Raw genomic sequence first — 27323 nt, forward strand, 5'->3', positions numbered from 1 at the left:
ATCATAACCCTAATCCTAACCCTAACCCTAACCCTAACCCTAACCCTAATCCTAACCCTAACCCTAACCCTAATCCTAACCCTAACCCTAACCCTAATCCTAACCCTAACCCTAACCCTAATCCTAACCCTAACCCTAACCCTAATCCTAATCCTAACCCTAATCATAACCCTAATCCTAACCCTAACCCTAACCCTAACCCTAACCCTAATCCTAACCCTAATCCTAACCCTAATCCTAATCCTAACCCTAACCCTAATCCTAATCCTAACCCTAATCATAACCCTAATCCTAACCCTAACCCTAACCCTAACCCTAATCCTAACCCTAACCCTAACCCTAACCCTAATCCTAACCCTAACCCTAACCCTAATCCTAATCCTAACCCTAATCATAACCCTAATCCTAACCCTAACCCTAATCCTAATCCTAACCCTAACCCTAACCCTAACCCTAACCCTAATCATAACCCTAATCCTAACCCTAACCCTAACCCTAACCCTAACCCTAATCCTAACCCTAACCCTAACCCTAATCCTAACCCTAACCCTAACCCTAATCCTAACCCTAACCCTAACCCTAACCCTAACCCTAACCCTAATCCTAACCCTAACCCTAACCCTAATCCTAACCCTAATCATAACCCTAACCCTAACCCTAACCCTAATCCTTACCTAACCCTAACCCTAATCATAACCCTAACCCTAACCCTAATCCTAACCCTAAACCTAATCATAACCCTAATCCTAACCCTAACCCTAATCCTAATCCTAACCCTAACCCTAAACCTTATCATAACCCTCACCCTAACCCTAATCATAACCCTAACCCTAATCCTAACCCTAATCCTAACCCTAACCCTAACCCTAAACCAAACCCTAACCCTAACCCTAATCATAACCCTAATCATAACCCTAATCCTAACCCTAACCCTAACCCTAATCATAACCCTAACCCTAACCCTAACCCTAATCCTAAACCTAACCCTAACCCTAATTCTAATCCTAACCCTAATCATAACCCTAACCCTAAACCTTATCATAACCCTCACCCTAACCCTAATCATAACCCTAACCCTAATCATAACCCTAACCCTAAACCAAACCCTAACCCTAACCCTAATCATAACCCTAATCATAACCCTAACCCTAACCCTAACCATAATCCTAAACCTAACCCTAACCCTAACCCTAACCCTAATTCTAATCCTAACCCTAATCCTAAACCTAATCCTAAACCAAACCCTAACCCTAATCCTAACCCTAATCCTAACCCTAATCCTAATCATAATCATAACCCGAACTCTATCTGTGTGGAGAATCTCATATGTTGGGAAATATGTCGTATTCAGTGAACAGAGTGGTTCAACAGGAAGACTGAATACTTGCAAGTCACTCTTCATGCCACAATCTCTTCAGGAGCTGAACCCCTCTGGTCAGCACTGAAAGGGTCTGATCTGATCCTGAAATCTGAAACACAGCGGTATAGTGATTTCCTTGATCATATGAGTAAAGACTCAAACGTGTCACTGCAGGCCGGGGCTCATCCTCTTATTATTGGGGTTCCCTGAGCTGGCTGTTGTGCAAGGGTTAAATACTGGACAGCTCTCACAGCTGAAGTCTATGTCCTCACACAGTTGAGTGACGGAGTTGTGAAAGGAGAACTGTTCTGTCCCTTGCTCTACCCTTGTCCCTGCCTTCTGGCATGGCGTTGTATCCTTGAGAACAAAGATAACCTGTGAAATTCCTGCTGTCTCTACAGTGCTCATGATTTAGGAGACAGTTTGGGGGCAGCTTGAGGACATTTGGGGCCAGCTTATGACGCATGTGAAGGAGAAAGGGTTTTCCTTTTTTTAAATGTGTAGAGGAGAGGAGCAGCAACAGGTGATGATTAAGTAAGAGACGGACAATCACTTCCTGTACGACCATTCGACCAACAGAGGACAAGAACAAAGTCTCCTGTGTAAGGTATAGGGTTTAAGTTAGAAATGTCTCACTAGTCTATTAGTTCAACTCAGTTTGATCTTTTTTAGCAGCAACATCCTTCCAACATTGACATACCTCTAGATTAATTTTCCAAAGGCTGATAAGACCCAATAAAAATGTCTTTCTTTTGTTTGGTTCTGTAAATGTTCTTGAATCAACTGCAGAACCAAAAAAAGAGAAGGTGGGACCAACAGGGTGAAAGACGTCATGGACTGAAACCTTGACACCTCTGCTCAGAGAGGCGCCCAAGGAATATTGCTCTGTAAGACAACCCTGGGTACATTTTGTTCATGGTAGAGTTGGTTGTCTCTCAATTGGAAGGTCAGGGGTTCAATTCCCAGGTCCCGTTGTTAAAATGTGGAAGTGTCCTTGGGTACGAAACTTAACCCTGCACTGCCAACGGTGTGTGAATTGGATTAGTTAATACTGATGAACTCTTTACATGGCAGCTTTTAACATCAGTGTATGTAACCGTCATAGACGCTGCAAAAATACATCTATTAAAGGTTATAGACAGGAGGCACTACATTCAGATCCATTGTGCACTTAAGATGGGAACATGGTGTTAAATCGAAGCGGCAACCCCTGCGACAAGGACTGTAGCCTCTGTATGTGGGGCGCTTAGCCACCAGCGCCCCAACGGTCCATTTGTGTGGCAGTCGCATTAAGCAGCACCGGGACGAGGTTTTTCTGTGACGCGGTAGTATGCCGTGTGTGTTTACATTTTACAGCCATGCTCAGTCTCTGGAAATCCGCGTGTAGTAGTGTGAGATTCAGAAACAGAGAAAATTGCTGCAACTGTTGCTAATGTTTTCTTCTTCTTTTGCTATTTAATGCAGTCAGCATTCTTCTTCTCCTGTTACTTAATACCATTAGCAAACAGCTTTAAGACGCTCTATAGCCACCGTCTGGTGGGAGTACCGTATTATAACCAGGCACTGGTGAAAGTGATGCTTTTGCAATGAGGTAATTAAGTCTTCGATTTTTAATAAGTGCACGAATATTCAACTTTTTGAAAATCATGTCCCATCCCTGTTAATTAGTGAATTTACACTTTTAAAAAAAAAAGAAAGTCTGCCAGCTTGTCTCACTGCATTTTGGAGCTGCAGCCGTGTTGATTTAATCTGTATTAGGACTTTAACATGTTTCGGTCACAGTATGCTCTAAGTTTATAAAGTGTGAAGACACACTTTTAAGGACACACTCATAAAGACTCTGACTTATCAAGTTGATCACAAGCTTCATGAGATCACTCAGCATGATCTCAGTTATTAGGATCACTAAAGCCAGAACACCATAAGATAGTGGATTTAAGTACAGGACATCTGTTTCAGCACCTGCTGGACCCCAGATCAGTCAGTTGTTTGGACAAGTCTACACAGAAAAGCTACTAGAGCCTACATGAAACCAGTCAAAACTACCAGTCTTATCACAGTGGTATCTTAATAGAAGGTCATGGATTGTAATTGGACCTGGGAGGTTATCCATCAAACCACTAGCGTACTAACTAAAGTAGTTTTAGTTCTACAAAAAAGGATCATCTTTGAATTCAAACAAGCAGGGACGACATCGTGAAGGATGTCATATGTGAGACAGGCCCTGATGTGCCCGTATCGTATCAGTGACCCTTGCTCAGCCTGAATAACAACAAGGAGTCCTTTAGTCCGTCCTTCGAACAGGAGACATACATAACATATCGCTGACAATGTGTTTGCCTTCATTGAACTCTGAGCTCCTTTTCTTAGCTCTCCTCTATTCAAAGCATTAGCAGAGCAGTCAGCCAGACGTCAAAGGTCCCATTCCCAGCTGTCCCCGGTGCTTGTCTCCTTGACTTCTGCATCACATGTACACTGACGGGAAGGTGTGAGAGCCACCTTCTCTCTCTTAAGTTTGAAATCTGAGACAGCTGGGGTTTCACATGAACTTGCTATTGTTAGATTGCTTGTTATTTACCGAAGGTCACTTGAGGAGGTGTTGAGAATCTGATCATGCCTTTTGTGTTGTCCTTCTCTTGTCTTGCCCTTTCTCCTGGTTTCCATTCAGACACTGAAGTCAGGGGCTGGTGCACTTGGACTCAGAGGTTTTTTAGAAGACTCCTGTAGATAAGCAGGTTTTTCTGTTGAGGAGGACTTCATATTACACATTATAGAGGAAATGGGCACAAAGGTAGGGTTCTGGATTTCATTGTATTTCAGTGAACTTTGCAAAAGGATATATTGGTATTTATGTTAAATGATGTGTGACAAGAACAATCTACTTTGTGTCTTTTATATATTCAATGTTGAATGACATTTCATGCAACATGTGCAGTTTGAATGATATGTAATGCTAACTGAGGTGTTAGTTCTGAAACAGAAAGAAAAATAAATATATAGAAGGAAAAGTTGAGACGCAGCGAGACAAGATATACAAGGCTAATATATTTGTTTTTAATAAATGTATTTATTTATCAGATTAGGGAGAGAGAAATTCTCAACTCAACTTTATTTATATAGAACCTTTCATACATACAAACATGCAGCCCAAAGTGCTTCACAGAATAACAGAGAGACAGAAAACAACAGCAATAGTACAATTATAAAAGTCATGATTATAAAAATTAAATAAAATCAATACAGTAAAATTAATTAAATAAGTAAGTGTGGAAAGAAAAGTTAAAAATAAGGTAGATTTAATAAGATCAGATGAACACAAGAAATAAATAGATAAATAATATTTTTTTATAAATAAGATAAATAAATAAATAGATGTTAAAACAATGGTTTGAATAATGATGATTAAAATAATAAAAATAATAATGCAGTCCAGGGCTAAAATAAACTACTCCAAATTAAAAGCTAGATTAAAAAAGTAAGTCCTCAGTTTACTTCAAAAATAAAATAAAAAAATTCCTTCTGTTTTATTCTTTTTTTTTACTATATATAGCTTTTTTTTAATTAGTACCAAAAGTTATAAGCATTACATGTAATTTTGGTAACCTTACCTTTTCCTTAACATTCTGAGGAAGAGGATTAGGGCCACTGAAAAAAATAATAATAATGAAGGTCAAATTTTTTTTTATTATTATTCTGAGGAAAAAGTCAGAATTCTGACTTTAATCTCAGAATTCTGACTTTTTTCTCAGAATAATAATAAAAAAAAATTTGACCTTAATTATTATTTTTTTCTCAGAATTCTGACTTAAATCTCAAAATTCTGAGATTAAAGTCAGAATTCTGACTTTAGAATTCTGTCTTTAATCTCAGAATTGTGACTTTTTTCTCAGAATAATAATTTAAAAAAAAATTGACCTTCATTTTTTTTTCAGTGGCCCTAATTCTCTTCTGTAACATTCTCATTAATTTAATGGGAATAAAAAAGGATCTTGAAAACTCTGACATTTCACTCAATTTCTAACAATCTTGATTTTTACACACACTCAAGCTCCCTGAAAGAGAGCAGTAATGTCTCCACTCATAAATTCAACTACAGCTCAACGTTTGTCATTTCTTTTCTATCAAATCACAGGTGTTCATTTTCAACAACAAATCAAAGGAAGGGCACACCCTCCCCAAGAGTATACCTTATTTAATCAGGTAAGAATTTCTGCTTTAAGTGTCAAATATCAATTTTAGAGTTTTTAATGTTTTGTGTGAAAGTCTCTGCAACTTGTTCAATAATCCAACGCTAATCTATGCAATTACAGAGCAGTGTGTATAGAGTTTATGATCATATATAGAGAGAAATAATGCAGCAGGGGTCTACCAACATTACTCTGTTTTAATAGACAGTCTGATCACATGTTTTTTCTCATTCAGAACAAAACGGTTTATTATTCCCTTTTAAAATCAGTGTGTAACTCTTATCACTACCTGAGGGCTGTTTTGTGACCAAAAGCTCAAAGTAATCAGGGGCAGTGAAGCATCCATGGACAGGTGTTATGTGTCTGAATGTGCTGAGTATCTGGTTTATTTCTCTTCTTTTATATCAAAGACGGAAGTCTTCAAACCAACAGAAAGGTGTTATCTTTGAGGTGTGCACCTTAAAATAAAAACGAGAGACTGCTGACCTCTAGTGGTGTAACTCTTAACCTTCATCAATGACATGTGGAGGTCTACTGCAGGATGTGCAGAGTGCACAACTCGGTCCCCATGAGTGGTTCAGGGTGTCACTGTTAGACCCAATCTCAGTGTCCAAACTCACACACTCACAGACTTTGAGGCGCGTTCCCGCTAAGTCTGTGAGGGTGTAGAGCTGTCCCACTGTCACATCTTCAAGTGTGTGAGGGATCTCTCTCAGACTTTTTGAGCCCCCTTTCCATAAGTGGGCATTTCTGCAGACGTAGCATAAGGGAATTACCTAGAGTTCATAGCATTGTGACGTGAAACACAGGATTCCCAGGGGACGCCAGTGAGCATGGACAGTGGAACAAACGCCAAAACATGAAATTTTAAATAGTGCAACGGTAAACAAGAAGCATGAAAGGTGCAACTAATGTTGGTGTTAGAAAATTTTTTCCCTGTAAGTATAAATATAGAAAACAGCCTTAATCTATTCATCTTCAGACATATAAACAGTAAAATGTATATATTTATATATTTTAAAGTTTGTGGTTAAGCAATAAAGATTCCTAATGCCGCTAAGGTGAGCTACAGGACTTCATGCAGGCTACATGAGAAGTGGCAAAGTGCTTTCTCATTTCCAGTTCTAGAGTTTTAAGCCCTTATAGCCTTCTGCCCTCAATCACTTTCCAGGTGATGTCAATTAAGTCAAGAAGGGTTCAGGGCTCAGGGTTCAGGGCTCAGGGCTGAGGGCTCAGGGCTCAAGGCTCAGGGAGGACATTGAGACTGGGCCTTAGTTTATTATGCAACAGCACACATACAACTATTGTTAATGTAATCCTTCAATTCTCTCCATACTGGTCCACTTCTTCCATTAATTGTTAACTGCTATATGAAAGATATAATTAGGATTGGATAGTGTTGGACTGTGTACAAAAGTCTTTGTGGCCTTCTACTTGTAATAATTGAATAAACATCCTTGTCTCAGGGATGCAATGATGCAATGGTCTTAAATGTTCTTTGTTCAAATATTGACCTTAATCATTCAATTTAAACAAAGAGTTGCATTCAGTTGCAAAATGGACAGATCAGCTTTTACCATCACATGAATAATGTATTTGTGGATCAATTATAAGTGAAATACTGCAAAACCATTTAAAATGATCTCAAGACTCTACATGCAGGTCTATACCGAGGTCTGCAGGGGAACTCTTTGTTACTCTATTATCTCAATATGAATAAAAACATAAAGACACTGTTTGAGATGCAGATTGACTTTATTCTACTCAACAAACAACATGCTTAGGGAGACACTTTTTAGACCTGAGGTGCCTCAGAAACAACAGTTCATTTCTGTGACATTCATTCCTCTTCTTGTCCTTTCTGAAATGAGAGAAAACAAATAAACATGTAAAACATTTCTCTGTAAACTCCAATGTATTCAAAGATTCAGAGCATTACTTCAACCAGTGTCCTCACATGCTGTCATTAACTGTCCCTATACATTAAGAATCCTGTATCATCACTTGTTTCTAACTGGGCTCAAACCATAGACTGTATAAATAATGGATGTAGTATCTGTGATGTCACCCATCTGTTCCTGAAGCGCTGTTTTGAAGCCAATCGGCGGCGGCAGCCATATTGGAAATGCTGAACTCAATCTAACTTCTGTTGAGCTAGTGTGAGGTAAAGAGGCAGGCTTTGAGCCTACTAGCCAACAGCTGTAGGGTTCCTCTCAATCAAGTCAGTCATGTCCTTATTTGGGACATATTAATAATTCCACCCCTGTATAGTGTGTGCCGATAGAGAACATGTTTATTTCTGCTGTAAATATCGTCTTCTTTGAATTGGTGTTTATCTGATTTTCGGTATTTCTGCAGCCAGCCCTCTAGTGGACACTCAGTGAACTGCAGTTTATAACACTACTGCATGGGCTTCAATTTTTTTTTTTAAAGTTATATTTTTGGCCTTTTTGCCTTTATTATATTGTACAGCTGAAGAGAGACAGGAAATGTGGGGAGTAGAGAGTGGGGGAAGACATGCAGGAGATGGTCGACCGGCCGGGAATCGAGCCGGCGACCCCTGCGACGAGGACTGTAGCCTCTGTATGTGGGGCGCTTAGACCGCTAGGCCACCAGCGCCCCATGGGCTTCAAATTTTGAGGCAGGAGGTTGCCGCTTGGCTCAAACTGTCCCATGTAGTGTGCCTCACACAAAACAGGCGTTAGTTCCATTACTGACCTTTGACCCCACATCACGGCTCTTGGCACGCAGCTTGTTGACCTGAGTCTCAGCGATGTCGGCTCTCTCCTCAGCCTCATCCAGCTCATGTTGAAGCTTACGGAACTTGGTCAGATTACCGTTGGCCTGTTCCTCCTGTAACACAGAAACACGATCACACAAAGGTTGTTTTTTTTTTTTGTATAGCCCAAAGAAGCCAAAAAGACACCATTGTTGAATCAGAAGCGTTCTTGCATTGGGGCTTCAAGCTTAATTTGAACATATTTTTGGGGCCTTTAGAAGTGGCATTACGAGTGGTGCAACGGATCATCGTTGATCCGTGATCCGTACGGATGCCTCTCCACGGTTCGGCACGGACGTGATCCACGGATCAGTTGATGAAAAAAGTTGCGCGTGTTCACGTGATGACCGCATGTTAAATCCACACTCACTCTTCAAGCGCAGCGGTAGTCATGGCAAGTGAAGGAGCAGAGGAACTTGGAAACCCTCCTGCATCTTGTAAGTCACATGTATGGGAGCATTTTGGTTTCCCTGTGACTGTTATTCCTTCACTCTGTGTTTTGGTTTGGTCACCTCGTGTTTACCGGGACTTGTCTCCATGTCAACGATACGCAGACAGGCTGTTACTGGGTCACTTAGAGTCCACTGCTGCTAGTGCAATTTTTAACTTTCACTTTCATTTATGGAGCAGTTCGCATGTTGGCACTTTGCCAGCTGTAGGACCCTAGAATGCACGAAAACGGTGTGTTCACAGTTTGCAGCTCAAAGAAAAGTGGACGGTGAAAATCAGCAAATGAAAGAAGAATGGTGTGAAACTTTTGAAGTTCCTCTGCTCCTTCACTTGCCATGCCATGAAATGCAGTGAATGAGGCAGGACTGGGCCCAGAGTAAATTTTGAGTTGATGATTGTTTTTATTTAATGGGCAAAAGTTTACAAGTGTTTTACAAAATAAATGGAAGGACAAAGTTATATTTGTCTTTTTATTTTTTATTTTTTGCTGATCCGAAAAATGATCCGATCCGTGACTCAAAACCGTGATCCAATCCGAACCGTGAGTTTTTTGATCCGTTGCACCCCTAGGCATTACTTATATTTTTTCTACTTACCTGTATGTGTAAAAATCTTTTCATAATGTAACTTAGAATGTGCTCTAAAATGTGTGAAGCCATAACAGTAAGGATTGGTGCTATTTATGTCCATGTTGCCCTGACCTACAACACTGATTTAACTGTAATTAGGAGGAAATGAGGGTTTGTATTTGACATACATACACTACCAGTCAAAAGTTTAGACACACCTTCTCATTCAAGGGTTTTTATTTACTTTAATTATTTTCAACATTGTAGATTAATACTGAAGACATCAAAACTATGAAATAATCTGGTTTTGCCATAATCTGGATTACAACAGTAGTCAAATAGGGCTATCCATTGTGTGCTAACCCTACCTCTGAACAACACAACTGATGGTCTCAAACACTTTAAGAAGGGAAGTCATTCTACAAATGAACTCTTGACAAGGCTCATGTTCATTAGAAACCATTCCAGGAGACCACTTCATGAAGCAGACTGAGAGAAACCATTCCAGGAGACCACTTCATGAAGCAGACTGAGAGAATACCAAGAGTGTGCAAAGCTGTCATGAAGGAAAAAGGGGGCTACTTTACAGAATCTAAAATATAAAACATATTCTGCTTTGTTTAACACTTTTTTAAAAATTAAATAATTCCATATATGTTCTTTCATAGTTTTAATGTCTTCAGTATTAATGTACAGTGTTTACAATAATTAAAATAAATACAAACCCTTGAATGAGAAGGTGCTTTTATAATTGTATTCTCCATCACACCTGCTTAAATGTTAAGACTACTCACAGCCTCCTCTGCAGTCCTCTTGTAGGATTTGACTTTCAGCTGTAGTTTGTCTACCAAGTCTTGCAGACGAGCCAGATTCTTACGATCCTCTTCAGTCTGAAAAGAAAAAGCAGCACACATTTTAAAATGTAACTCAGAGTAAATAAAGAAATAAAAAAATATATTGTTATGCATAAAATAACAAGCTGAAACATACCTGATAGGTCAACTCTTTGATTCTTCTCTCATACTTCCGTATTCCTTTGACAGAATCGCTGGATTTCCTTTGCTCAGCCTCTAACTCATTTTCCAGTTCTCTGATCTGTTGGGGAGAGATAACAATGTTTCATCAATCCTTTATGTTGGCTCTTCTCATGAGGAGGAAATCAAAAGCTGTGTTTATGCGTGCAGTATTCCTTCAATCCCATTCAAATCTGTCTGATTAGAAACTTCACTGTTAACATGGACGCTGAATTGATCTGATTCAGACGAGTGGAGACGTGAAGGTTTGTGATAACATGCATCAAGTCTTCAATCAATGTAAAACCGTTGTGACATGCACAGAGTTGGTCTGATCTGGTCTCAGCAGAAGAAGCAGTTCCTTCTGCCTGTGTTGTAAACAAACACTGATGGTGCTGCATGTTTCCAGATACTGCTCCCCTGCCCACCCCCTCCCTGTGTGCCAGACATTTCATTTCGGACTCTGTGGGCACTTATCATGAAAGTGAATGGATGCCGTTGAAGTTCTCTCCCTATCATTGTGTTTTGCAAGCAGCTGTTTTGCTGCCCAAAGCATGCTGGGTTACATACCTCCAGATTTTGGGGGTTTAGTGATGTAGTTGGATGTTACTTCAATTTCTCCAAACATTGACACTCACCCTGGCCTCCAGCTTCTGCACCTGCTTCTTCCCTCCCTTCATGGCGATCTGCTCAGCTTCATCCAGACGGTGCTGCAGGTCTTTGATGGTCTGCTCCATGTTCTTCTTCATGCGCTCCAGGTGAGCACTGGTGTCCTGTTCCTTCTTCAGCTCCTCTGCCATCATGGCAGCGTCAGTGATGGCCTTCTTGGCCTTCTCCTCAGCATTCCTGCACTCCTGCACCGCGTCTTCCACTTCAGTTTGAAGCTGGGAGGTGTCTGCCTCCAGCTTCTTCTTTTGGTTCAGCAGGCTGGTGTTCTGGTTGTATAGAATTTTGATTATACATTTCCTCAATAAATCATGAATAATAGCAAAGACTAGTGCCAACAGCGACTACATCTTACCTGAGAGTGCAGGAGCTGCACCCTCTCACTGACGTCCAGAAGCTCTTGCTCGGCAAGTTTGCGACATCTCTCAGTCTGTTCAAGAGCGGTCCTCAGTTCCTCCACTTCAGCTTGAAGCAGGTTGTTGCGTCTCTCAACAATTGCAATGTTTTCCTTCATCTCATCATGGGCTCGAAGAGACTCATCGAGCTGCAGCTGAGAATCCTGAATAATCATGACATTAGGTAAGTAAGTTTTTCAGGTTTCATTTTCAGTTACAGGGGTGTGAGAGTAAAACGACTGGATAACACTTGTTTTCATTCATACCTTGAGATGTGCATGAACAGCCTTGAGCTGTTTCTGAGCCTCAGCAGCTTGTCTGTTAGCCTGGCTGAGCTGGATCTCCATCTCGTTGAGGTCTCCCTCCATCTTCTTCTTCAAACGGAGCGCCTCATTCCTGCTGCGGGTCTCAGCCTCAAGAGAGCTCTGAAGAGTATCCACCATTCTCTGCTGGTTTCTCTTTGCTTGCTCCATTTCTTCATCTTTCTCTGCCAGCTTGCGTTCAATTTCAGCCTTGACCTGGTTGAACTCAAGCTGAGCTCTGAGAATCTTCCCTTCCTCATGTTCCAGTGAGGCCTGTTATTAAAATAAAGGAGAATAAGAGTAAGGACAAGATATTAATAAGTGACAAGTCTTGTTCAGTTCCTTGAGAACCTTCAGCATACCTCAGCCTCCTCCAGAGCTGTATGAATTTCAGACTTCTCTTGTTCCAGCTGTTTTCGGATCTTCTCCAGCTCATGGATATTCTTCCCACTCTCACCAAGTTGTGAAGTGAGGTCAGATATTTCCTCTGAGAAATCAAAAGTCACATTAACAAAGGTTTAAAACTAGTTTCATAACACAGATGAAGCTGGGCTTCCCCTCACCCTGCAGATTCTTATTCTCTCTCTTCATGGTCTCCAGATGCTCCAGAGACTCTTCATAGGAGTTCTTCAGTTTGAAGAGCTCAGTGCTCAGAGACCTTGCCTCCTTCTGAGAGCTCTCCAGCTCTGATTGGGACTCCTCATATTTTTGTTTCCATTCTGACAAGACCTGAAATGTGCATGTCACAGGTTCAGTGTACCTGAATTCTACAACAGTGACTCTAATGTATGAATTTTAAATCAAACCTTGTCAAAGTTTCTTTGCTTCTTGTCCAGGGCAGCAGCAGCAGCATTAGACCTCTCCACATCCACCATGAGATCTTCGATCTCATTCTGCAGTCTGTGTTTGGTCTTCTCCAGAGAGGAACATTTAGCATTCACTGCTTCTACAGCCTCCTCTGCGTCCTGCAGACGCTGAGCCAGCTTCTTTCTACATGTTGATTGAACTCAGTCAGGACTCATTCTTTTCAAATATTGTTAGAGTTGCTCAAGTGAAAAAAAAGGACCTACTTGGCTTCCTCTAGTTCCTCAGTCCTCTGGATGGCATCAGTTTCGTACTTGGTTCTCCACTGAGCCACCTCAGAGTTGGCCTTGGACATGCTGCGCTGGAGTTCAGCCTTGGCCTCCTGCTCCTCCTCGTACTGCTCCCTGAGCAGGTCACAGTCGTGACGAGAAGACTGCACTGCATGAGCCAGAGCATTCTTGGCCTAGAAGGAGAGTGTATCTTAATGCTTGTCATGAACCATCATTCCCATTTGACTAAATTGAAACTGTGGCCATTTGCCTGTTACCTTAATTTCCTCCTCCAGTTGTCTCTTCAGGTCTTCAACTTGTTGAGTGTAGGACTGTTTTCCTCTGGTGAGTTGAGACACCAGGGAATCCTTCTCCTCAAGCTGCCTTATAAGTTCCCCTGATGTGAAAGAAGGGTAAAATAAGTTTTCAATCTATTTCAAATCAAATGCACATGAAGCCAAATCTGTACCGTTTTCAGTCTGAAGCTTTGCTCTCTGCAGTAAGAAGTCATTGATGGCACGCTGTCCCTCTTCTGACTTTGTTTTATATTCATGCATCTGATCTTCCAGGGACCTGCACATCTTCTCTAAATTATTCTGAAAAGAAAACAAACATCTTTACAAATACTGGTCTTTATAGACCAAAAACATAACAATAATCAAGCAATCAATACATATGAACCTTAGATTTCACAATCTGTTCCATGTTGGAGACCACATCATCCAGCTCCAGTCTGAGCTCACTCTTCTCCTTCTCCAGTTTCTGCTTGACTCTCTGCAGGTTGTCAATCTGCTCTCCCAGGTCAGCAACACTGTCAGCCTGTTTCTTCCTGAGCGTGGCAGTGGTGGCTTCGTGCTGCAGAGTGGCCTCTTCGAGGTCTCTGCGGAGCTTCAGGAACTCTGCCTCCCTCTTCTTGTTCATCTCAATCTGGGCAGTTGTTGCTCCTCCAGCCTCCTCCAGTCTCTCACTGATCTCCTCCAGCTCTCTGGCCAGGTCGGCTCTCTGCTTCTCCACCTTAGCTCGGGCAGCTCGCTCTGCCTCGAGCTCTTCCTCCAGCTCCTCAATGCGGGCCTAGAACAAAATCAACGGCAAGGCTTTTGTGAATTTACCATCCAAGATTTAGTTTAAAAATGTCATATTCATGCTCTTGGTCTATTAGCTTTAATATAAGACAAATACTACCTGCAGCTCCTTCAGTTTCTTCTGGAGCTGAGCACTTATTGCCTGTTCATCCTCGATTTTACCAAGGAGTGTGCTGGTTTCAAAATCTTTCCTGAGGAAAGAAAATGTACATGTTCCAGCCAACACAAAATGTAAATACATTTGTCTTTTACAAGTGCAGGTTCCATATTACTTTTTCAGTCTCTCATCAAGTTGTTGCTTGTCATTTTCCAGGTCCATGATAGTCTCCTGAGCCAGCTTAAGGTCTCCTTCAAGCTTTCTCTTGGCTCTCTCAAGGTCCATTCGCACTTTCTTCTCTTGCTCAAGGGACCCTTCAAGCTGTTGGAAGTAAAGAATGTCATGTTTTTCATTTGTCAATAACAAATCCACCTGATCTTGACATTTTAAACATTCTTACATCATCCACTTGCTGTTCCAGCTTAGTCTTGGCCTTGGTCAGAGAGTTGACTTTGTCTTCTTCACTCTGCAGGTCATCCAGTGTTTGCTGATGAGCTTCCTGCAAGGCTTTCTTCTCCTTGGTCAGCTTAGCAATGATTTCATCTTGAGCAGCCATCTCTTCGACCAGGTTTTTAACCTGTAGCAGGAGGACGGTTTCATGAAGGACTTCAGCTTTGACATGAGAGAGAACTCACAAAGTAATTTCATATAAGAGTTGATGATACCTTGTTCTCAGTGGCGTGCTTCTCCTTCTCGACTTTAGCCAGAGTTAACTCTAAGTCGTCGATGTCCTTCTTCAACTCAGAAGACTCATCCTCCAGTTTCCTCTTCTTCGCTGTCAGTTCAGCGTTCATCTCCTCTTCATCCTCCAGTCTTTCTGTCAGCTCTTTGATTTTTGCTTCCAGCTGTATCTTGCTCTTGATCAGCCCCTCACATCTTTCCTCTGCATCACCAAGATTATCTTGCTCCTGTTGTTATATGACAGAACAAAGTTTTACACATGTTTGGTTTTGATATGATTAAATGCTGGTGGGTTTTGAACATACAGATTGAACTTGGAGCTGCAGGTCATTCTTCTCTTGGAGAAGGGTAACCATTTTCTCCTCCAGCTCCTTTCTGCGGGCTTCAGATTTTGCGAAAGCCTCTTTGAGTTTGGTAAACTCTTCTTTCATGTTGGCCATCTCCTTTTCAGTCTCTGCTGACTTCAACAGAGGTTTGATCTTGAAAAACATCATCATCCAGGGCCAATTCTTGACCCCCATGAAGGCACGGATGTTCCACTGGATCACCAGCAATGCATCCCTGCAGACATCAGAATAAAAGTGCATTAAAAGCCTTGCAAGGACAAATGGTAACAGCTGATACTCGCTCAATCAGTTTCCACCCCTCACACATCTATTCAGAGTTTATTGTTTGTAGCCTTGACATTACAAGGTTCTGGGAGCACGTACCTTCGTTCAACGATTTTCTGGAATTCAATTCTTGCCAGGAGACCTCGTGACCGGGCTTGAATGCCAGTGATGATAAGTGCCAGTCGGTCATCTCTCATCTCCTCCAGCAGACCCAGCAGTCCAGCTTTGAAGAACACCTTTTTTATGGTAGTAGATTGATGATCAGTTGTGATATACATTTCATACAAATTGTTCTATCTTTTCCAAGGTTCAAAGTACTGACCTTTGTGTGCCCCAGCTTGTACTGGTTATGGTCAATATCAAGAGAACCCAGCAGCTTCTCGGCAGCCTTCTTGTTGTCGATAAACTGTCCCTCAGGGATGGCATTGGGGTTCAAGATACGGTATCTTTTGGGCAAAGATTCAAAACACAGTCATTGAGTAATCTTTTAAGTGTTCATGGGACACTACTGCTGTGATACTGGCATTATTGGGAGATTCAATATATTGTTGGATTTAATATGCTGTGGGGATCAGATCTGTATGAGGCCACAAACTGGGACGTTCAGACATTATGCAGCTGGTACCATTGTGTAAGGTTATGAGAGTTAGAAATGTTAGAACTTCCCAGAAGTCTTAAGCAGTGCTGGGACACGCCGAAATGGAACATAACATGTATTGCAAAAAGATAAATATCTTGTTGGCCATTACAGGAAACCTGAGTGTGCAGAGTGTGTGTGTGTGTGTGTGTGGGGGGGTGTGTGTGTGTGTGTGTGTGTGTGTGTGTGTGTGTGTGTGTGTGTGTGTGTGTGTGGAGCTGAGAAGGGAGCCACAGGATGCTCTCAATAAATATGAATCAATGTTGTCAATGGACCAGGACATTGCCTAAAAGGGATGATGTGGATGAGGATGCGCCAAATATTGACTTGGTGTTCATGGAGACCTTCACGTAGCCGAGATTGCATGACGTACATCGTGAAGTGTTTAAAAGCTGTGTATTGTATCAAGTAAACCAGAACTTTGACCATCAAGCCAGACTCTGCTTGACAACATCATCACAAGCAAACCTCTGTTTGAAATCTCCGTAGAGGATCCTGTTTGGGAACCCCTTCCTGCAGATCCTGATGCCTTCCAGCACACCGTTACAGCGCAGCTGGTGCATCACCAGAGGGTTCTCCATGGCCCCAGGAGTCTTGGTCTCATTGGGGATGATGCAGCGCACAAAGTGAGGGTGAGTAGACCTCAAGTTGGTCATCAGCTTGTTCAGGTTCTCCTGTGGAGTGTACACACATTCCCCAAAGTCCAAAGTCAGAATGTTTCATTTGACCCGTTGACAGAACTCGTCATCAGCTATCATTTTCATCTTGGTTCTTTTTTTCTTGTTTTTTTTTCACCTTCTTTCTATTGCTGCAGTTTCCTCATAGTCTTGCACATATACACAGTGGCACCATATAGGGGGGAAAAGTTAGGATGATTCTAAGGGCCCATGACTCACAGGGGGCCCGAATAATTAATATTTCATTCAGAATAAGGGAATTAAAAATGCGGTCCTGTTGTCTTCATAAGATGTTTATCAGAGATCTCTACTTTTTTGGGCATATAGGCATGAAGGCAGCTTAAATGTCTGGAAAGACAGAGACTGGGTCCCAGAAAAGGAGGGAAAGAAAGGAGAGAGAGAAAAGGAGGGAAAGAAAGGAGAGAGAGAAGAAAGGGCGACAGTATGTCACCCAGTTTTTCTCCAGGAAAGGTTGGTATAGTCTTTGAGTGGTTAAAATCAACCTATTTGCTAGTTTGATGTCCACAATGAGATGAACTACGTTGTAGCTAGTTATACTAAATGGGTTTCCCCGCCCTCCCTACCAGACTCAGCAGCTGATATGTCAGCAGGTGCACTGTCTCCCCACGACTCCCCCCAACCCAATGAACAAGAAGGTGAGCAACGTAGCATGTCAATTAGCATTATTGAAGGGGGTCTGTGGGAATCTCTTTTTTCTCTCTCTATCTGTACTATTAAAAAAAGCCTATAAAAACAAAGCTATAGCTAAGCTACATAAGCTACAGCCTATAGTCTGTTTTGGATGCTGGGCAGGCTGAAGCATTGAGGGATTTAGTCTGTTTTAATGTCACAGAGATTACTCAAATAATACATTAGAATCAGATATTTTGATGCTGACAGACAGCAGTTGCACAGGGTTCGTGTGGCCTTTGGTGATTTTGGGCCCAATGTGATATTTTTTCATGGGGCCAAAAATCCCTGGCGGCACCCCTGCATATACAGTACATGATGTATGCATACATTACAATACTTGTAGACCCCATTACAATCATTTGAAAATATCTGTGAAATAGATGTTTATCTCTTACCCTGTGCAGAGCTGATACAGTTTGGAATGAAGAACCTTTTTTCTTGCTACCACCTTTGGCTTTTCCACCAGACTCTTGAGCTGATAAAAAAAAGTCAACATGAAACTTGTAATCAGAAAACTGTACAAAAGCCCAACACTCATAAAACCTGTGTTGATATGTCAACAATGGTTTAATGTTCCTGACATGTTAGATTGAATTAATTAACATACTTTTTTAAAGGTGACATATCACACTTTTATCATCAATATATATTGGTCTAAGAGGTCCCTAAAACATGTCTTTAAAGTTTATGCTCAAAAAAACACTTTGAAATCAGATTTTGGTCTGCCTGAAAGCCCTCTTCTTCAGTCCTCCTCAGAACACTCTGTTTTCTCTCTGACCACGCCCCCTCAGGAAGTGGATGTGTCTCGGCTGTCCAGCACGTTGATCTAATGTTTACATGTTGGCTGAATATACACGGCTGCTCAGAGATCACGTTACTTCAACCCTCTGAATCTGATCCTGACGGAGAGGCGCCTGCAGCAATACCTTTCTGAAGGATTGGTCACAGATTCTGTGTTTCTTGTTGTTTTATTTATCAGTATGTCGACGTGTGTCTTGGTACACAGCTACGAACATGTAGCTATGTGGCTATGCTAACTAGCGCTAGCACTTATCCATGATAAATAAAAATCATCCACCAGATCTTCAAATCTGCAGACGTGGGGAGTAAAACCGACCTCTACAGCAGGACCTTTCTGAAAGATTGGTCACAGATTTAGTGTTTCTTGTTGTTTTATTTGTCAGTATGTTGACGTGTGTCTTGGTACACAGCTACAGCTACAGCTATGAACATGTAGCTATGTGGCTATGCTAATTAGCGCTAGCACTTATCCATGATAAATAAAAATCATCCACTAGATCTTCAAATCTGCAGACGTGGGGAGTAAAACCGACCTTTGTGTTTATTAAGACAGCCTACAACTAGCATGCCTCCCTCCTAAGCTCCTTGTTAGCACACGTGTGCAGGGAATGAAAAACGCAGGAGGGGTTGAGTTGTATTTTATACAGTCTATGGGCTGAACAAGCTCCGAGCTCTGACTCCGTGACAGACCGGATATTGTTGTTACGTAACAAAAACACGGAAGTCTGAAACGGCTCGTTTCAGCACACATTTACAGAAAGGTGGAGAAATCAGAACAGGGGCAGAATGGATTTTTTTCATTCTCGGGGGGTTTGTAGACATGCCAGGGACACATTCAGGTAGAGAACCATTAAAAAGTCCATTTTGCATGATATGTCACCTTTAACATTGAGTGTCAACATACCAGTCTCAGCTCCTGCATATCCAGCAAACAGCACCCCTAAAAGCTTCAGGTTTGATTTCTGGAAAAGACCGACCACGGTCTCATTCAGAGGATCCTTGTTCTTCACCAGCCAGTTGTTGATGTTATAATCTACAGTTCCAGCGTAGTGAACCAGGGAGAAATGGGCCTCTGGTTTCCCCTTCACAACTCTGGGCTTCTGGAAGTTTGCAGATTTCCCCAGATGGTTGTCGTAGAGCTTGGCTTTAAATGTGGCATCAGAGGCTTTTGGGAACATGCACTCCTCTTCAAGGATGGACATGATACCCATGGGCTGAGAGAAATTTCATAAACAGGAGAGTGAGTACCAAAAGTACATTTTGGGACTCTAAAACAGTTAGAAAGTGAAGCACACATCAAGTTTAATTACCTTGGTAACGTAAGACACTCACCTTTTCAATAAGGTCAATACAGGCCTGTAAGTCCATCCCAAAGTCAATGAACTCCCATTCAATGCCCTCTTTCTTGTACTCCTCCTGCTCCAGCACAAACATGTGGTGGTTGAAAAACTGTTGCAGTTTTTCATTGGTGAAGTTGATGCACATCTGCTCAAAGGTGTTGAACTGTAATATAAAGGTAACCAGAAATGAACTCAGGGAATTAAGACGTTGAGCAGAAGTATTAATTATGTTGGTGAGCTTTTGGTTTTCCAGTGAAACTTACATCAAAGATCTCAAATCCAGCGATATCCAGCACACCAATGAAGTATTGGCGAGGCTGCTTGGTGTCCAGGGACTGATTAATCCTCACCACCATCCAGAGAAACATCTTCTCGTACACTGACTTAGACAGAGCACTTACAGCGTAGTACACCTAAAAAAACATTTTAAAAACCTTCAAAGTTAGTTAAAACACTTGTTTTACTTGTGTGTACAAGATACTTTCCAATATATTCAGATCCAAACCCTCATTCTTACCTGGTTCACGTTCTGTCCCTTGGTGACCCACTCGTTTCCTACTTTGACTCTTGGGTGACAGAGACCTTTGATGAGGTCAGCAGAGTTTAGGCCCATCAGATATGCGACTTTGTCAGCATCTGATAAGGTGAGGAAATATAAAAGTCATATACACACAGGTTCTGCCGTGTAGCCTGAAATGGACATGTGAGAACAGTCGAGAAACATAGTAGTGCATCGCCATCAGAGAACTGTAAGATATGTGAAAAGCTGTGGATGCAATGAAAGCTCTGAGAATAAAGGTCAGTAGAAATGTAGTTTAATGCAAGTTACAATACATCTGAGTGAGAGTTTGAAGTACATGTTCATTGTTAAATTATTACAGTGAGGTCTATAGTGGAAAAATACACAAACATCATATTATCTGTGACTTGTATACTGTTATCTGTAAACGTAGCTGAGTAGACGGCTAGGGAGTCAAAGGCTAGGGCTGGGCGATAATTCGATTAACGATAATTATCATGATATAATTTTTTCTCAATATAAATATCACAAATGTTTAATAAAAATGAGACATATTTAAACCTGTAATTACACCCTCAAACCACTGGAAAGGGAGGGGTGCTAATGTTCCTTAAACTCTAGTTGCCACCCAACATTAAAGAAATCGCTTCACTAAGATTTCATCTTACACAAAACACCTGCGTCCTGTTAGCACTGTCAAAAATAAGGGATTCAAGAAGCCTATCAGAGGACTAAATCCCAGATACAAGCCACCATCATTTGGCTTTTTTAACTTTCCTGCAACAGTCTGCCTTTAAATTCAAATGAAATAATGATTTGATATTTATCTTGATAATTATCGATATCGACTGATGTGAAAAATCAAATTCAAAGCTCTTCTTCTGGCCTACAAAACAGTGGCAAAAACATCTCCTGCCTACCTGAAATCCCTCATCCAGGTCTACACTCCCTCTTGCCCAATACGCTCTGCCTGTGAAAGACGCCTAGTGCTCCCAGCCCAGCATGGCTCTAAATCTCTAGCCAGTCTCTTCTCCTCTGTTGTTCCCAACTGGTGGAATTCATTACTTAACTCCTCACGATCTGCAGAGTCCCTTTCTACTTTTAAAGGTGACATATCACGCTTTTTTCATCAATATAGGTCTAAGAGGTCCCCAAAACATGTCTTTAAAGTTTATGCTCAAAAAAACACTTTGAAATCAGATTTTGGTCTGCCTGAAAAGCCCTCTTCTTCAGTCCTCCTCAGAACAGTCTGTTTTCTCTCTGACCACGCCCCCTCAGGAAGTGGATGTCCCTCAGCTGTCCAGCACGTTGATCTAATGTTTACATGTTGGCTGAATATACACGGCTGCTCAGAGATCACGTTACTTCAACCCTCTGAATCTGATCCAGAATCTGATCCTGACGGAGAGGCGCCTGCAGCAGGACCTTTCTGAAGGATTGGTCACAGATTTAGTGTTTCTTGTTGTTTTATTTATCAGTATGTCGACGTGTGTCTTGGTACACAGCTACGAACATGTAGCTATGTGGCTATGCTAACTAGCGCTAGCACTTATCCATGATAAATAAAAATCATCCACTAGATCTACAAATCTGCAGACGTGGGGAGTAAAACCGACCTCTACAGCAGGACCTTTCTGAAAGATTGGTCACAGATTTAGTGTTTCTTGTTGTTTTATTTGTCAGTATGTCGACGTGTGTCTTGGTACACAACTACAGCTACAGCTATGAACATGTAGCTATGTGGCTATGCTAATTAGCGCTATCACTTATCCATGACAAATAAAAATCATCCACTAGATCTTCAAATCTGCAGACGTGGGGAGTAAAACCGACCTCTGTGTTTATTAAGACAGCCTACAACTAGCATGCCTCCCTCCTAAGCTCCTTGTTAGCACACATGTGTGCAGGGAATGAAAAATGGAGGAGGGGATTCAGTATTATTTTATACAGTCTATGGGCTGAACAAGCTCTGAGCTCTGACTCCGTGACAGACCGGATATTGTTGTTACGTAAAAAAAACACGGAAGTCTGAAACGGCTCGTTTCACACACATTTACAGAAAGGTGGAGAAATCAGAACAGGGGCAGAATGGATTTTTTTCATTCTCGGGGGGTTTGTAGACATGCCAGGGACACATTCAGGTAGAGAACCATTAAAAAGTCTATTTTGCATGATATGTCACCTTTAAGAGATGTCTAAAGACTCAACTGTTTAGGGAACACTTAGGCACTTAACCTGACCCTTCTCCTCTTTGTCCTCAGGGGTAGACTGAGTCAGAAGGTCTAAAACCAAGCTCTTATTGAATATTAAGCACTGAATATTGAATGCTGTTGAATGTTGAACGATATTGTTGACTTGTTGTGATTAGCTGTGGCTACATTATCTTTAAAAACAAACAAACAAACAAAACAAACTGACTTTTCTGCTGGCGCTAGATGGCAGAACCTGCGGCCAATCAGCTTGAAGCACTTTGTCGTACTTACTAAGGTTTTTCCCTCCAGTCTAAATTCTTGCTTGTGTTGTACGTCGCTTTGGATAAAAGCGTCTGCTACATGAAATTGTAGAATTGTAGAAAAATTTGATCGTGATAACATCTTTTTCAATATCGCCCAGCTCTGTCAAAGGCTGTAAAGAGCACTCTGGTTTTCTTTAAGTATGCAGTTATCTTTTGCTCAGTGGACGATGCTTGATCTTTACTCTGAGTTAGATTTGTCCTGATGGTCTCGTCTCATCACTATCACCTCTCTCTCTTATTCTCCTCTATCCCTCTTTCAAGACCCAACTCGGTCTCAGCAGATGTGTGTCTAACATAAGTCTGGTCCTGCTGGAGGTTTCTGCCTGTTAAAAGGAAGTTTTTCCTCGCCACTGTAACTTGCTAAATACAGCAATGTGCAATGCTCATGATGGATTAAGGTGGGGTCAGACTGAGTCTTACCCTGTCTTGAAGTTGGGTCTCTGTTCATACTTTGACATAGAGTACGGTCTAGACCTTCTATGTTTGTAAAAGCGTCTTCAGATAACGTTTGTTGTGATTTGGCGCTATACAAATAAAGATTAAATGATGGTCAGAGCACTCTGCCAGCTGACTGCTTTGCAAAGCTCACAATGACAAACCACCACAGATCCATCCTTATGAAGGATAGATCTGTTGGTGAAATGAACTGTCTCATGCACTGCAGTTAAAAGACACTACGTACTGTTATGGTTTATGTTATGCATGTTATGATTTTTGGCCACATTGGATTTAATCTGTGAAAAACCACAAACAATAACAGATGTGATGATATTACTACACTGAGAGGAATAATCTTACCTTCAGTGCCGTCAGCCTCTGCCTGCTCCTCTCGCTGCTTGTTCTTGAACTTCATGTTACCGTAGTGCATGATGGCACCGGTCAGCTTGTAAATGCCGTTCTTCTCTTCTTGAGTGAAGCCCAGCACGTCAAAGGCGTCCTGAGAGAAGTAACACAATAAATATTGGCTCTCTCTTTACTGTTATGAAGTAATGTGGCTGAGAGAGAAGGTGCAGCTCACATCAGTGGCAATCAGCTCCTCAGAGTCATTGATGGAGGCTACAGTCGTCTCTCCTTGGGAGATGAAGGCGTAGTCGTAGGGGTTGTTGGTGATGAGCAACATTTCTGAAAAGATGTGTAAAGGGAAATTATGCATTTGATGAAACAGTGTTTCAAGCAGTACAGGAGGAAATGTATGTTTAGTGTTCACCCACCCAGAAGCTCAGGCTTTTGCTGAGACAAGATCTGGTAGAAGATGTGGTAGTCCCTCTCAGCTTTGAGCTGATAGGTCACACGAGACTTCTCCAGAAGGTCTGTGAGAGAAATGATACGGATTATTATTTTTAATGTCGTGTGAGTGTTGTGACATTTTGATCAGGTTGACAATTTATTCCATTTGACCTTTATTTAACCAGGAAAGAAACTCATTGAGATTAGAAATGATGGATAGGCAATGATTTTTGAATATTCGAATATTCGTTCACTTTGAGAGTTGCTTCGAATGTTTCTCATTTTTAAAGTACAATTTTTCACTGTTTTCACCGGTGCCTGGTAGTGATACGCTATTCCTGCCAGACGGTGGTTATAGAGCATCTTAAATCTGTTTAATAACCACATTAAGTAACAGAAGAAGAAGAATGCTAACTGCGTTGAACAGCAAAAGAAGGAAGGAAACATTAGTGACAGTCGCAGTGATTTTCTCTGTTTCTGAACCTCACACTACTACACATGCATCTCCAGAGACTGAGCATGGCTGTAAAATGGGACAATGCCAATGATTATTGATTAGTATTTTGGCTTGAAATGCCCATCCCTATTAAAAATCTCTTTTTCAAGAGTGTCCTGTCAAAGATAAGGCTGGTTTATACTTCTGCGTCTCCCCTACGCAGCAGGGGCTGACGCAGACATGAGCACCACATACTTGTGCGTCGGTGTGTCTGTGTCGCGCAGCTATTCTCCGCCGAAACGCCTGAGGGCAGTGCGGTCTCTCTGATAGTCGGCCGCCTGCTTCCGGTCCCGCTACGATCTCTGTTTACTTTTCCACAGAGTTTCAGAGCGTGTTATGTTAATCTACAGCTGATACATGTTGCTGTTTATCATACAGACATGATTACATGAAGAATAGAGAGGAGGAGATGAAATACACGGCCGATGTGCGGCCGATGTCCGGGATCCCGGAAGTGCTTTAAATGAGGGAAAGACAAAGCCGCCGAGCGGACCAATCACAGAGCTCGTCGGCTCTATGGGGAGTTACATTTTGGAGGAGGTGCACGTCAGCTACGTGCGTAGGCCTCTGCGTAGGTACGGGAGCTACGCGGACCCCCGGCGTAGGCTACGCCGTTGATTCAACGCAGAAGTATAAATCAGCCTATAGGCAGCAGCATAGTTCACAGAGTTTCAGACAGAACAGCCTCACATACAAACACAATACAAGACATCTTGAGGACAACCAGAAACACGTCATTACAGAATAAAACACTAAAATTAGTCTTCAGGTTCATCAGGCTGAGCACCTGCAGCTCGGTGTGTTTGCCTCCAGCTCGCCCAGCATCACCTTAAAATCACCCAGTGAGCATGATCTCTAATGACTTGATCCCTCAAGAGGATATCTACCTCTTTATAAATCCTGATTCTTGCCGTCAAGAAGAAAAAGGCCGTCACAAGAAACTGGTTAAAAAGTGATCCTCCAAGTCCAGCACAGTGGTTGGCTATAGTGGAAGAATTACATTCCATGGAAAAACTGACTCATTACCTGTGGACTAAAGCACGGACTCATGATCAACGCTGGACTAAATGGACTGATTACCAGAATAAAAAGACTTTATGTTTGTTAATATTGGAAAAATAAAAATAATCCCCCAGTGTGATAAGTCGACCAAGCTCCAGCTCTTTCTGCAATTCATTCCAAGCAGAGGTAGCTGCAAATTTAAAATACCCTTTACCCATCTCCATTCTGACCTTTGGCACAGAGAGCAAGGAAAAGGTCTTGGGATCAAAGAGTGTAAGTCCCTGTGCTCTTCTGCTTGATGAAGGTAAAAAGGTATGAGGGAAGAAGCTTTAAAATGGACTTATAAATAAGGATACGCCAGTGTTCCACCGGGAGGACCAACCAACATGTTCATAAAACAAACAATGATGAGTGAGATCCTTATTTGCAATACCTTGACATATTCCCCCCTTTGATGCAACTTTACATTTTAAGAGGTTACACACTAACAACACAAAGGCCAGAGCTGCTGCCCAGGTATCAAACATTATATGTCTAATCATTCCAGATGTCTTCTGATTGTACATCTACCTGCTCTCTGTGTATGCACCTAGTTGAAGATAAAACCGTGTCCTCTGTGTGCCCTGCCTTTCACATAGAGAATGAGCGCCTTTGAAATGTTTGAATTTCACTTACAAGTCTCAATGTCAGCTGAGGCCAGCTTTCCTCTGTTGTCGAAGTGAATCCTGATGAATTTACCCTGTGAAGAAAGAACGTTTGTATTTATGTTTATGATGTCGGAGGAAAAACTCTAACACAGCTGACGAGCAAGCTACTCGGACACTCACGAATCTGGAGGAGTTGTCATTCCTGATGGTCTTAGCATTTCCAAAAGCCTCCAGAGCAGGGTTAGCCTGGATGATTTGATCCTCCAGGGTCCCCTGATGTTTTTAAGATGAAGACACAACTCCAGGTTTTTACGCTGTTCTAAAGAAGCTTTGACTTTAATTCATACTTAAGACAATCACTGCAGCACACACCTTCTTCTCAGCCGCTGCGTCCTTCTTCACACCCGGGGCAGCAGCAATGCTGGCAAAGTACTGAATGACACGCTTGGTGTTGACCGTCTTCCCAGCACCAGATTCTCCGCTGAGTGGAAGAGAAGCAGAGCAGTGAAGACCTGTAACCACAACTAGGGAAGAGGATTGAGTTGGCTGTGTGACTCACGTGATCAGGATGGACTGGTTTTCTCTGTCTGTGAGAAAGAGAGATTTAGAGATCGTCATTGAAACAGATGGAATGATGACAGAGTGAAAGATTGAACCAGTTACAGCCTTAAAATAAATGAATCACCTGACAGCATGTACTGGTAGGCATTGTCAGAGATGGAGAAGATGTGAGGAGGAGCTTCAGCCCTCTTCTTTCCTCTGTAGGCAACAACCACTTCTTGGTTGTAGACCGGCAGCCACTTGTAGGGGTTGACAGTCACACAGAAGAGCCCGGAGTAGGTCTGCCACATTAAGAAAAGGGATGATGGACTTCAGCTTCAGATGCTGAGATGTGTTAATAACAAAGAAAGGTAGAGATAACAGAAATGTCTCACATAGATCATCCATGCTGCGTAACGCTCTTTGAGGTTAAACAGCACAGCAGGCTCGTGGAGGAAGGTGAACATCGCCATGTCTTCAATTTTATCAAACTTTGGCGGATTCTGAGGGTTAACGTCACTCTCCTTCACTGTCACAGTCTGTAGACGAAGAGAAACATCCTCAGTCAAAGATCAACACTTCTGCAAACACACATTGAACATAAATGCTAAGAGTATTTTTATATACCTTTCCAAACTCAGTGTTGGCGGTGACTTTGTCACCATCTCGACTGATGATGGATGCTTTCACGTACTCAACTTCAGCGTCAGGCACAAAGCACTCCTTCTTCATGTCAAAGATTCGGGTCTGGGCCTCCAGACGCTCCTTATCTGACTTTCTTAAAAAAGGAGCAGCAGGCCCAAACTCTCTCATCACGGAGTCACCCATGATTCAACCTTGTGAAGATGAAACATCTTTAACAGTCACCAACTGTCTTTGCACACATATGTGTCATTATTTATCATTCACAGCAGAGCCAGGAACCAGTGGTAGAGCCACCCCTGTGGCCACCCTGAAATTCTT

At 41.9% G+C, this 27323-nt stretch overlaps 1 protein-coding gene and 1 long non-coding RNA gene across 2 annotated transcripts in view; one reads left to right on the forward strand and one right to left on the reverse strand.

Moving 5' to 3' along the window:
- LOC117827313 overlaps positions 1–27323 on the forward strand; it is a 58425-nt gene that overhangs the window by 2257 nt on the left and 28845 nt on the right. The window contains exons 2-4 of the long non-coding RNA XR_004634185.1: positions 4029–4151; positions 5493–5560; positions 16392–16534. This is a non-coding gene — a long non-coding RNA (uncharacterized LOC117827313). The remainder of the gene's footprint in view (positions 1–4028; positions 4152–5492; positions 5561–16391; positions 16535–27323) is intronic.
- On the reverse strand, positions 7284–27188 carry LOC117827309 (myosin-7-like). Its single transcript, XM_034703853.1, has 37 exons — positions 26988–27188; positions 26756–26899; positions 26506–26662; positions 26380–26407; positions 26193–26301; positions 26001–26093; positions 25849–25912; positions 23660–23758; positions 23467–23570; positions 23247–23385; positions 19931–20049; positions 19677–19826; positions 19406–19576; positions 18978–19287; positions 17668–17747; positions 16371–16576; positions 15588–15711; positions 15365–15501; positions 14960–15215; positions 14639–14881; positions 14374–14550; positions 14149–14294; positions 13977–14067; positions 13476–13865; positions 13264–13390; positions 13073–13191; positions 12792–12988; positions 12528–12711; positions 12285–12450; positions 12084–12208; positions 11686–11994; positions 11380–11583; positions 10997–11293; positions 10336–10440; positions 10140–10235; positions 8266–8400; positions 7284–7408 (listed from the first exon to the last, which is right to left on the reverse strand). The coding sequence occupies exons 1-37, from the start codon at positions 27186–27188 to the stop codon at positions 7388–7390; spliced, it is 5823 nt and encodes a 1940-aa protein (XP_034559744.1). The 3' UTR covers positions 7284–7387.

Source organism: Notolabrus celidotus, chromosome 15, assembly GCF_009762535.1.
Source record: "Notolabrus celidotus isolate fNotCel1 chromosome 15, fNotCel1.pri, whole genome shotgun sequence".
Taxonomy (NCBI): domain Eukaryota; kingdom Metazoa; phylum Chordata; class Actinopteri; order Labriformes; family Labridae; genus Notolabrus; species Notolabrus celidotus.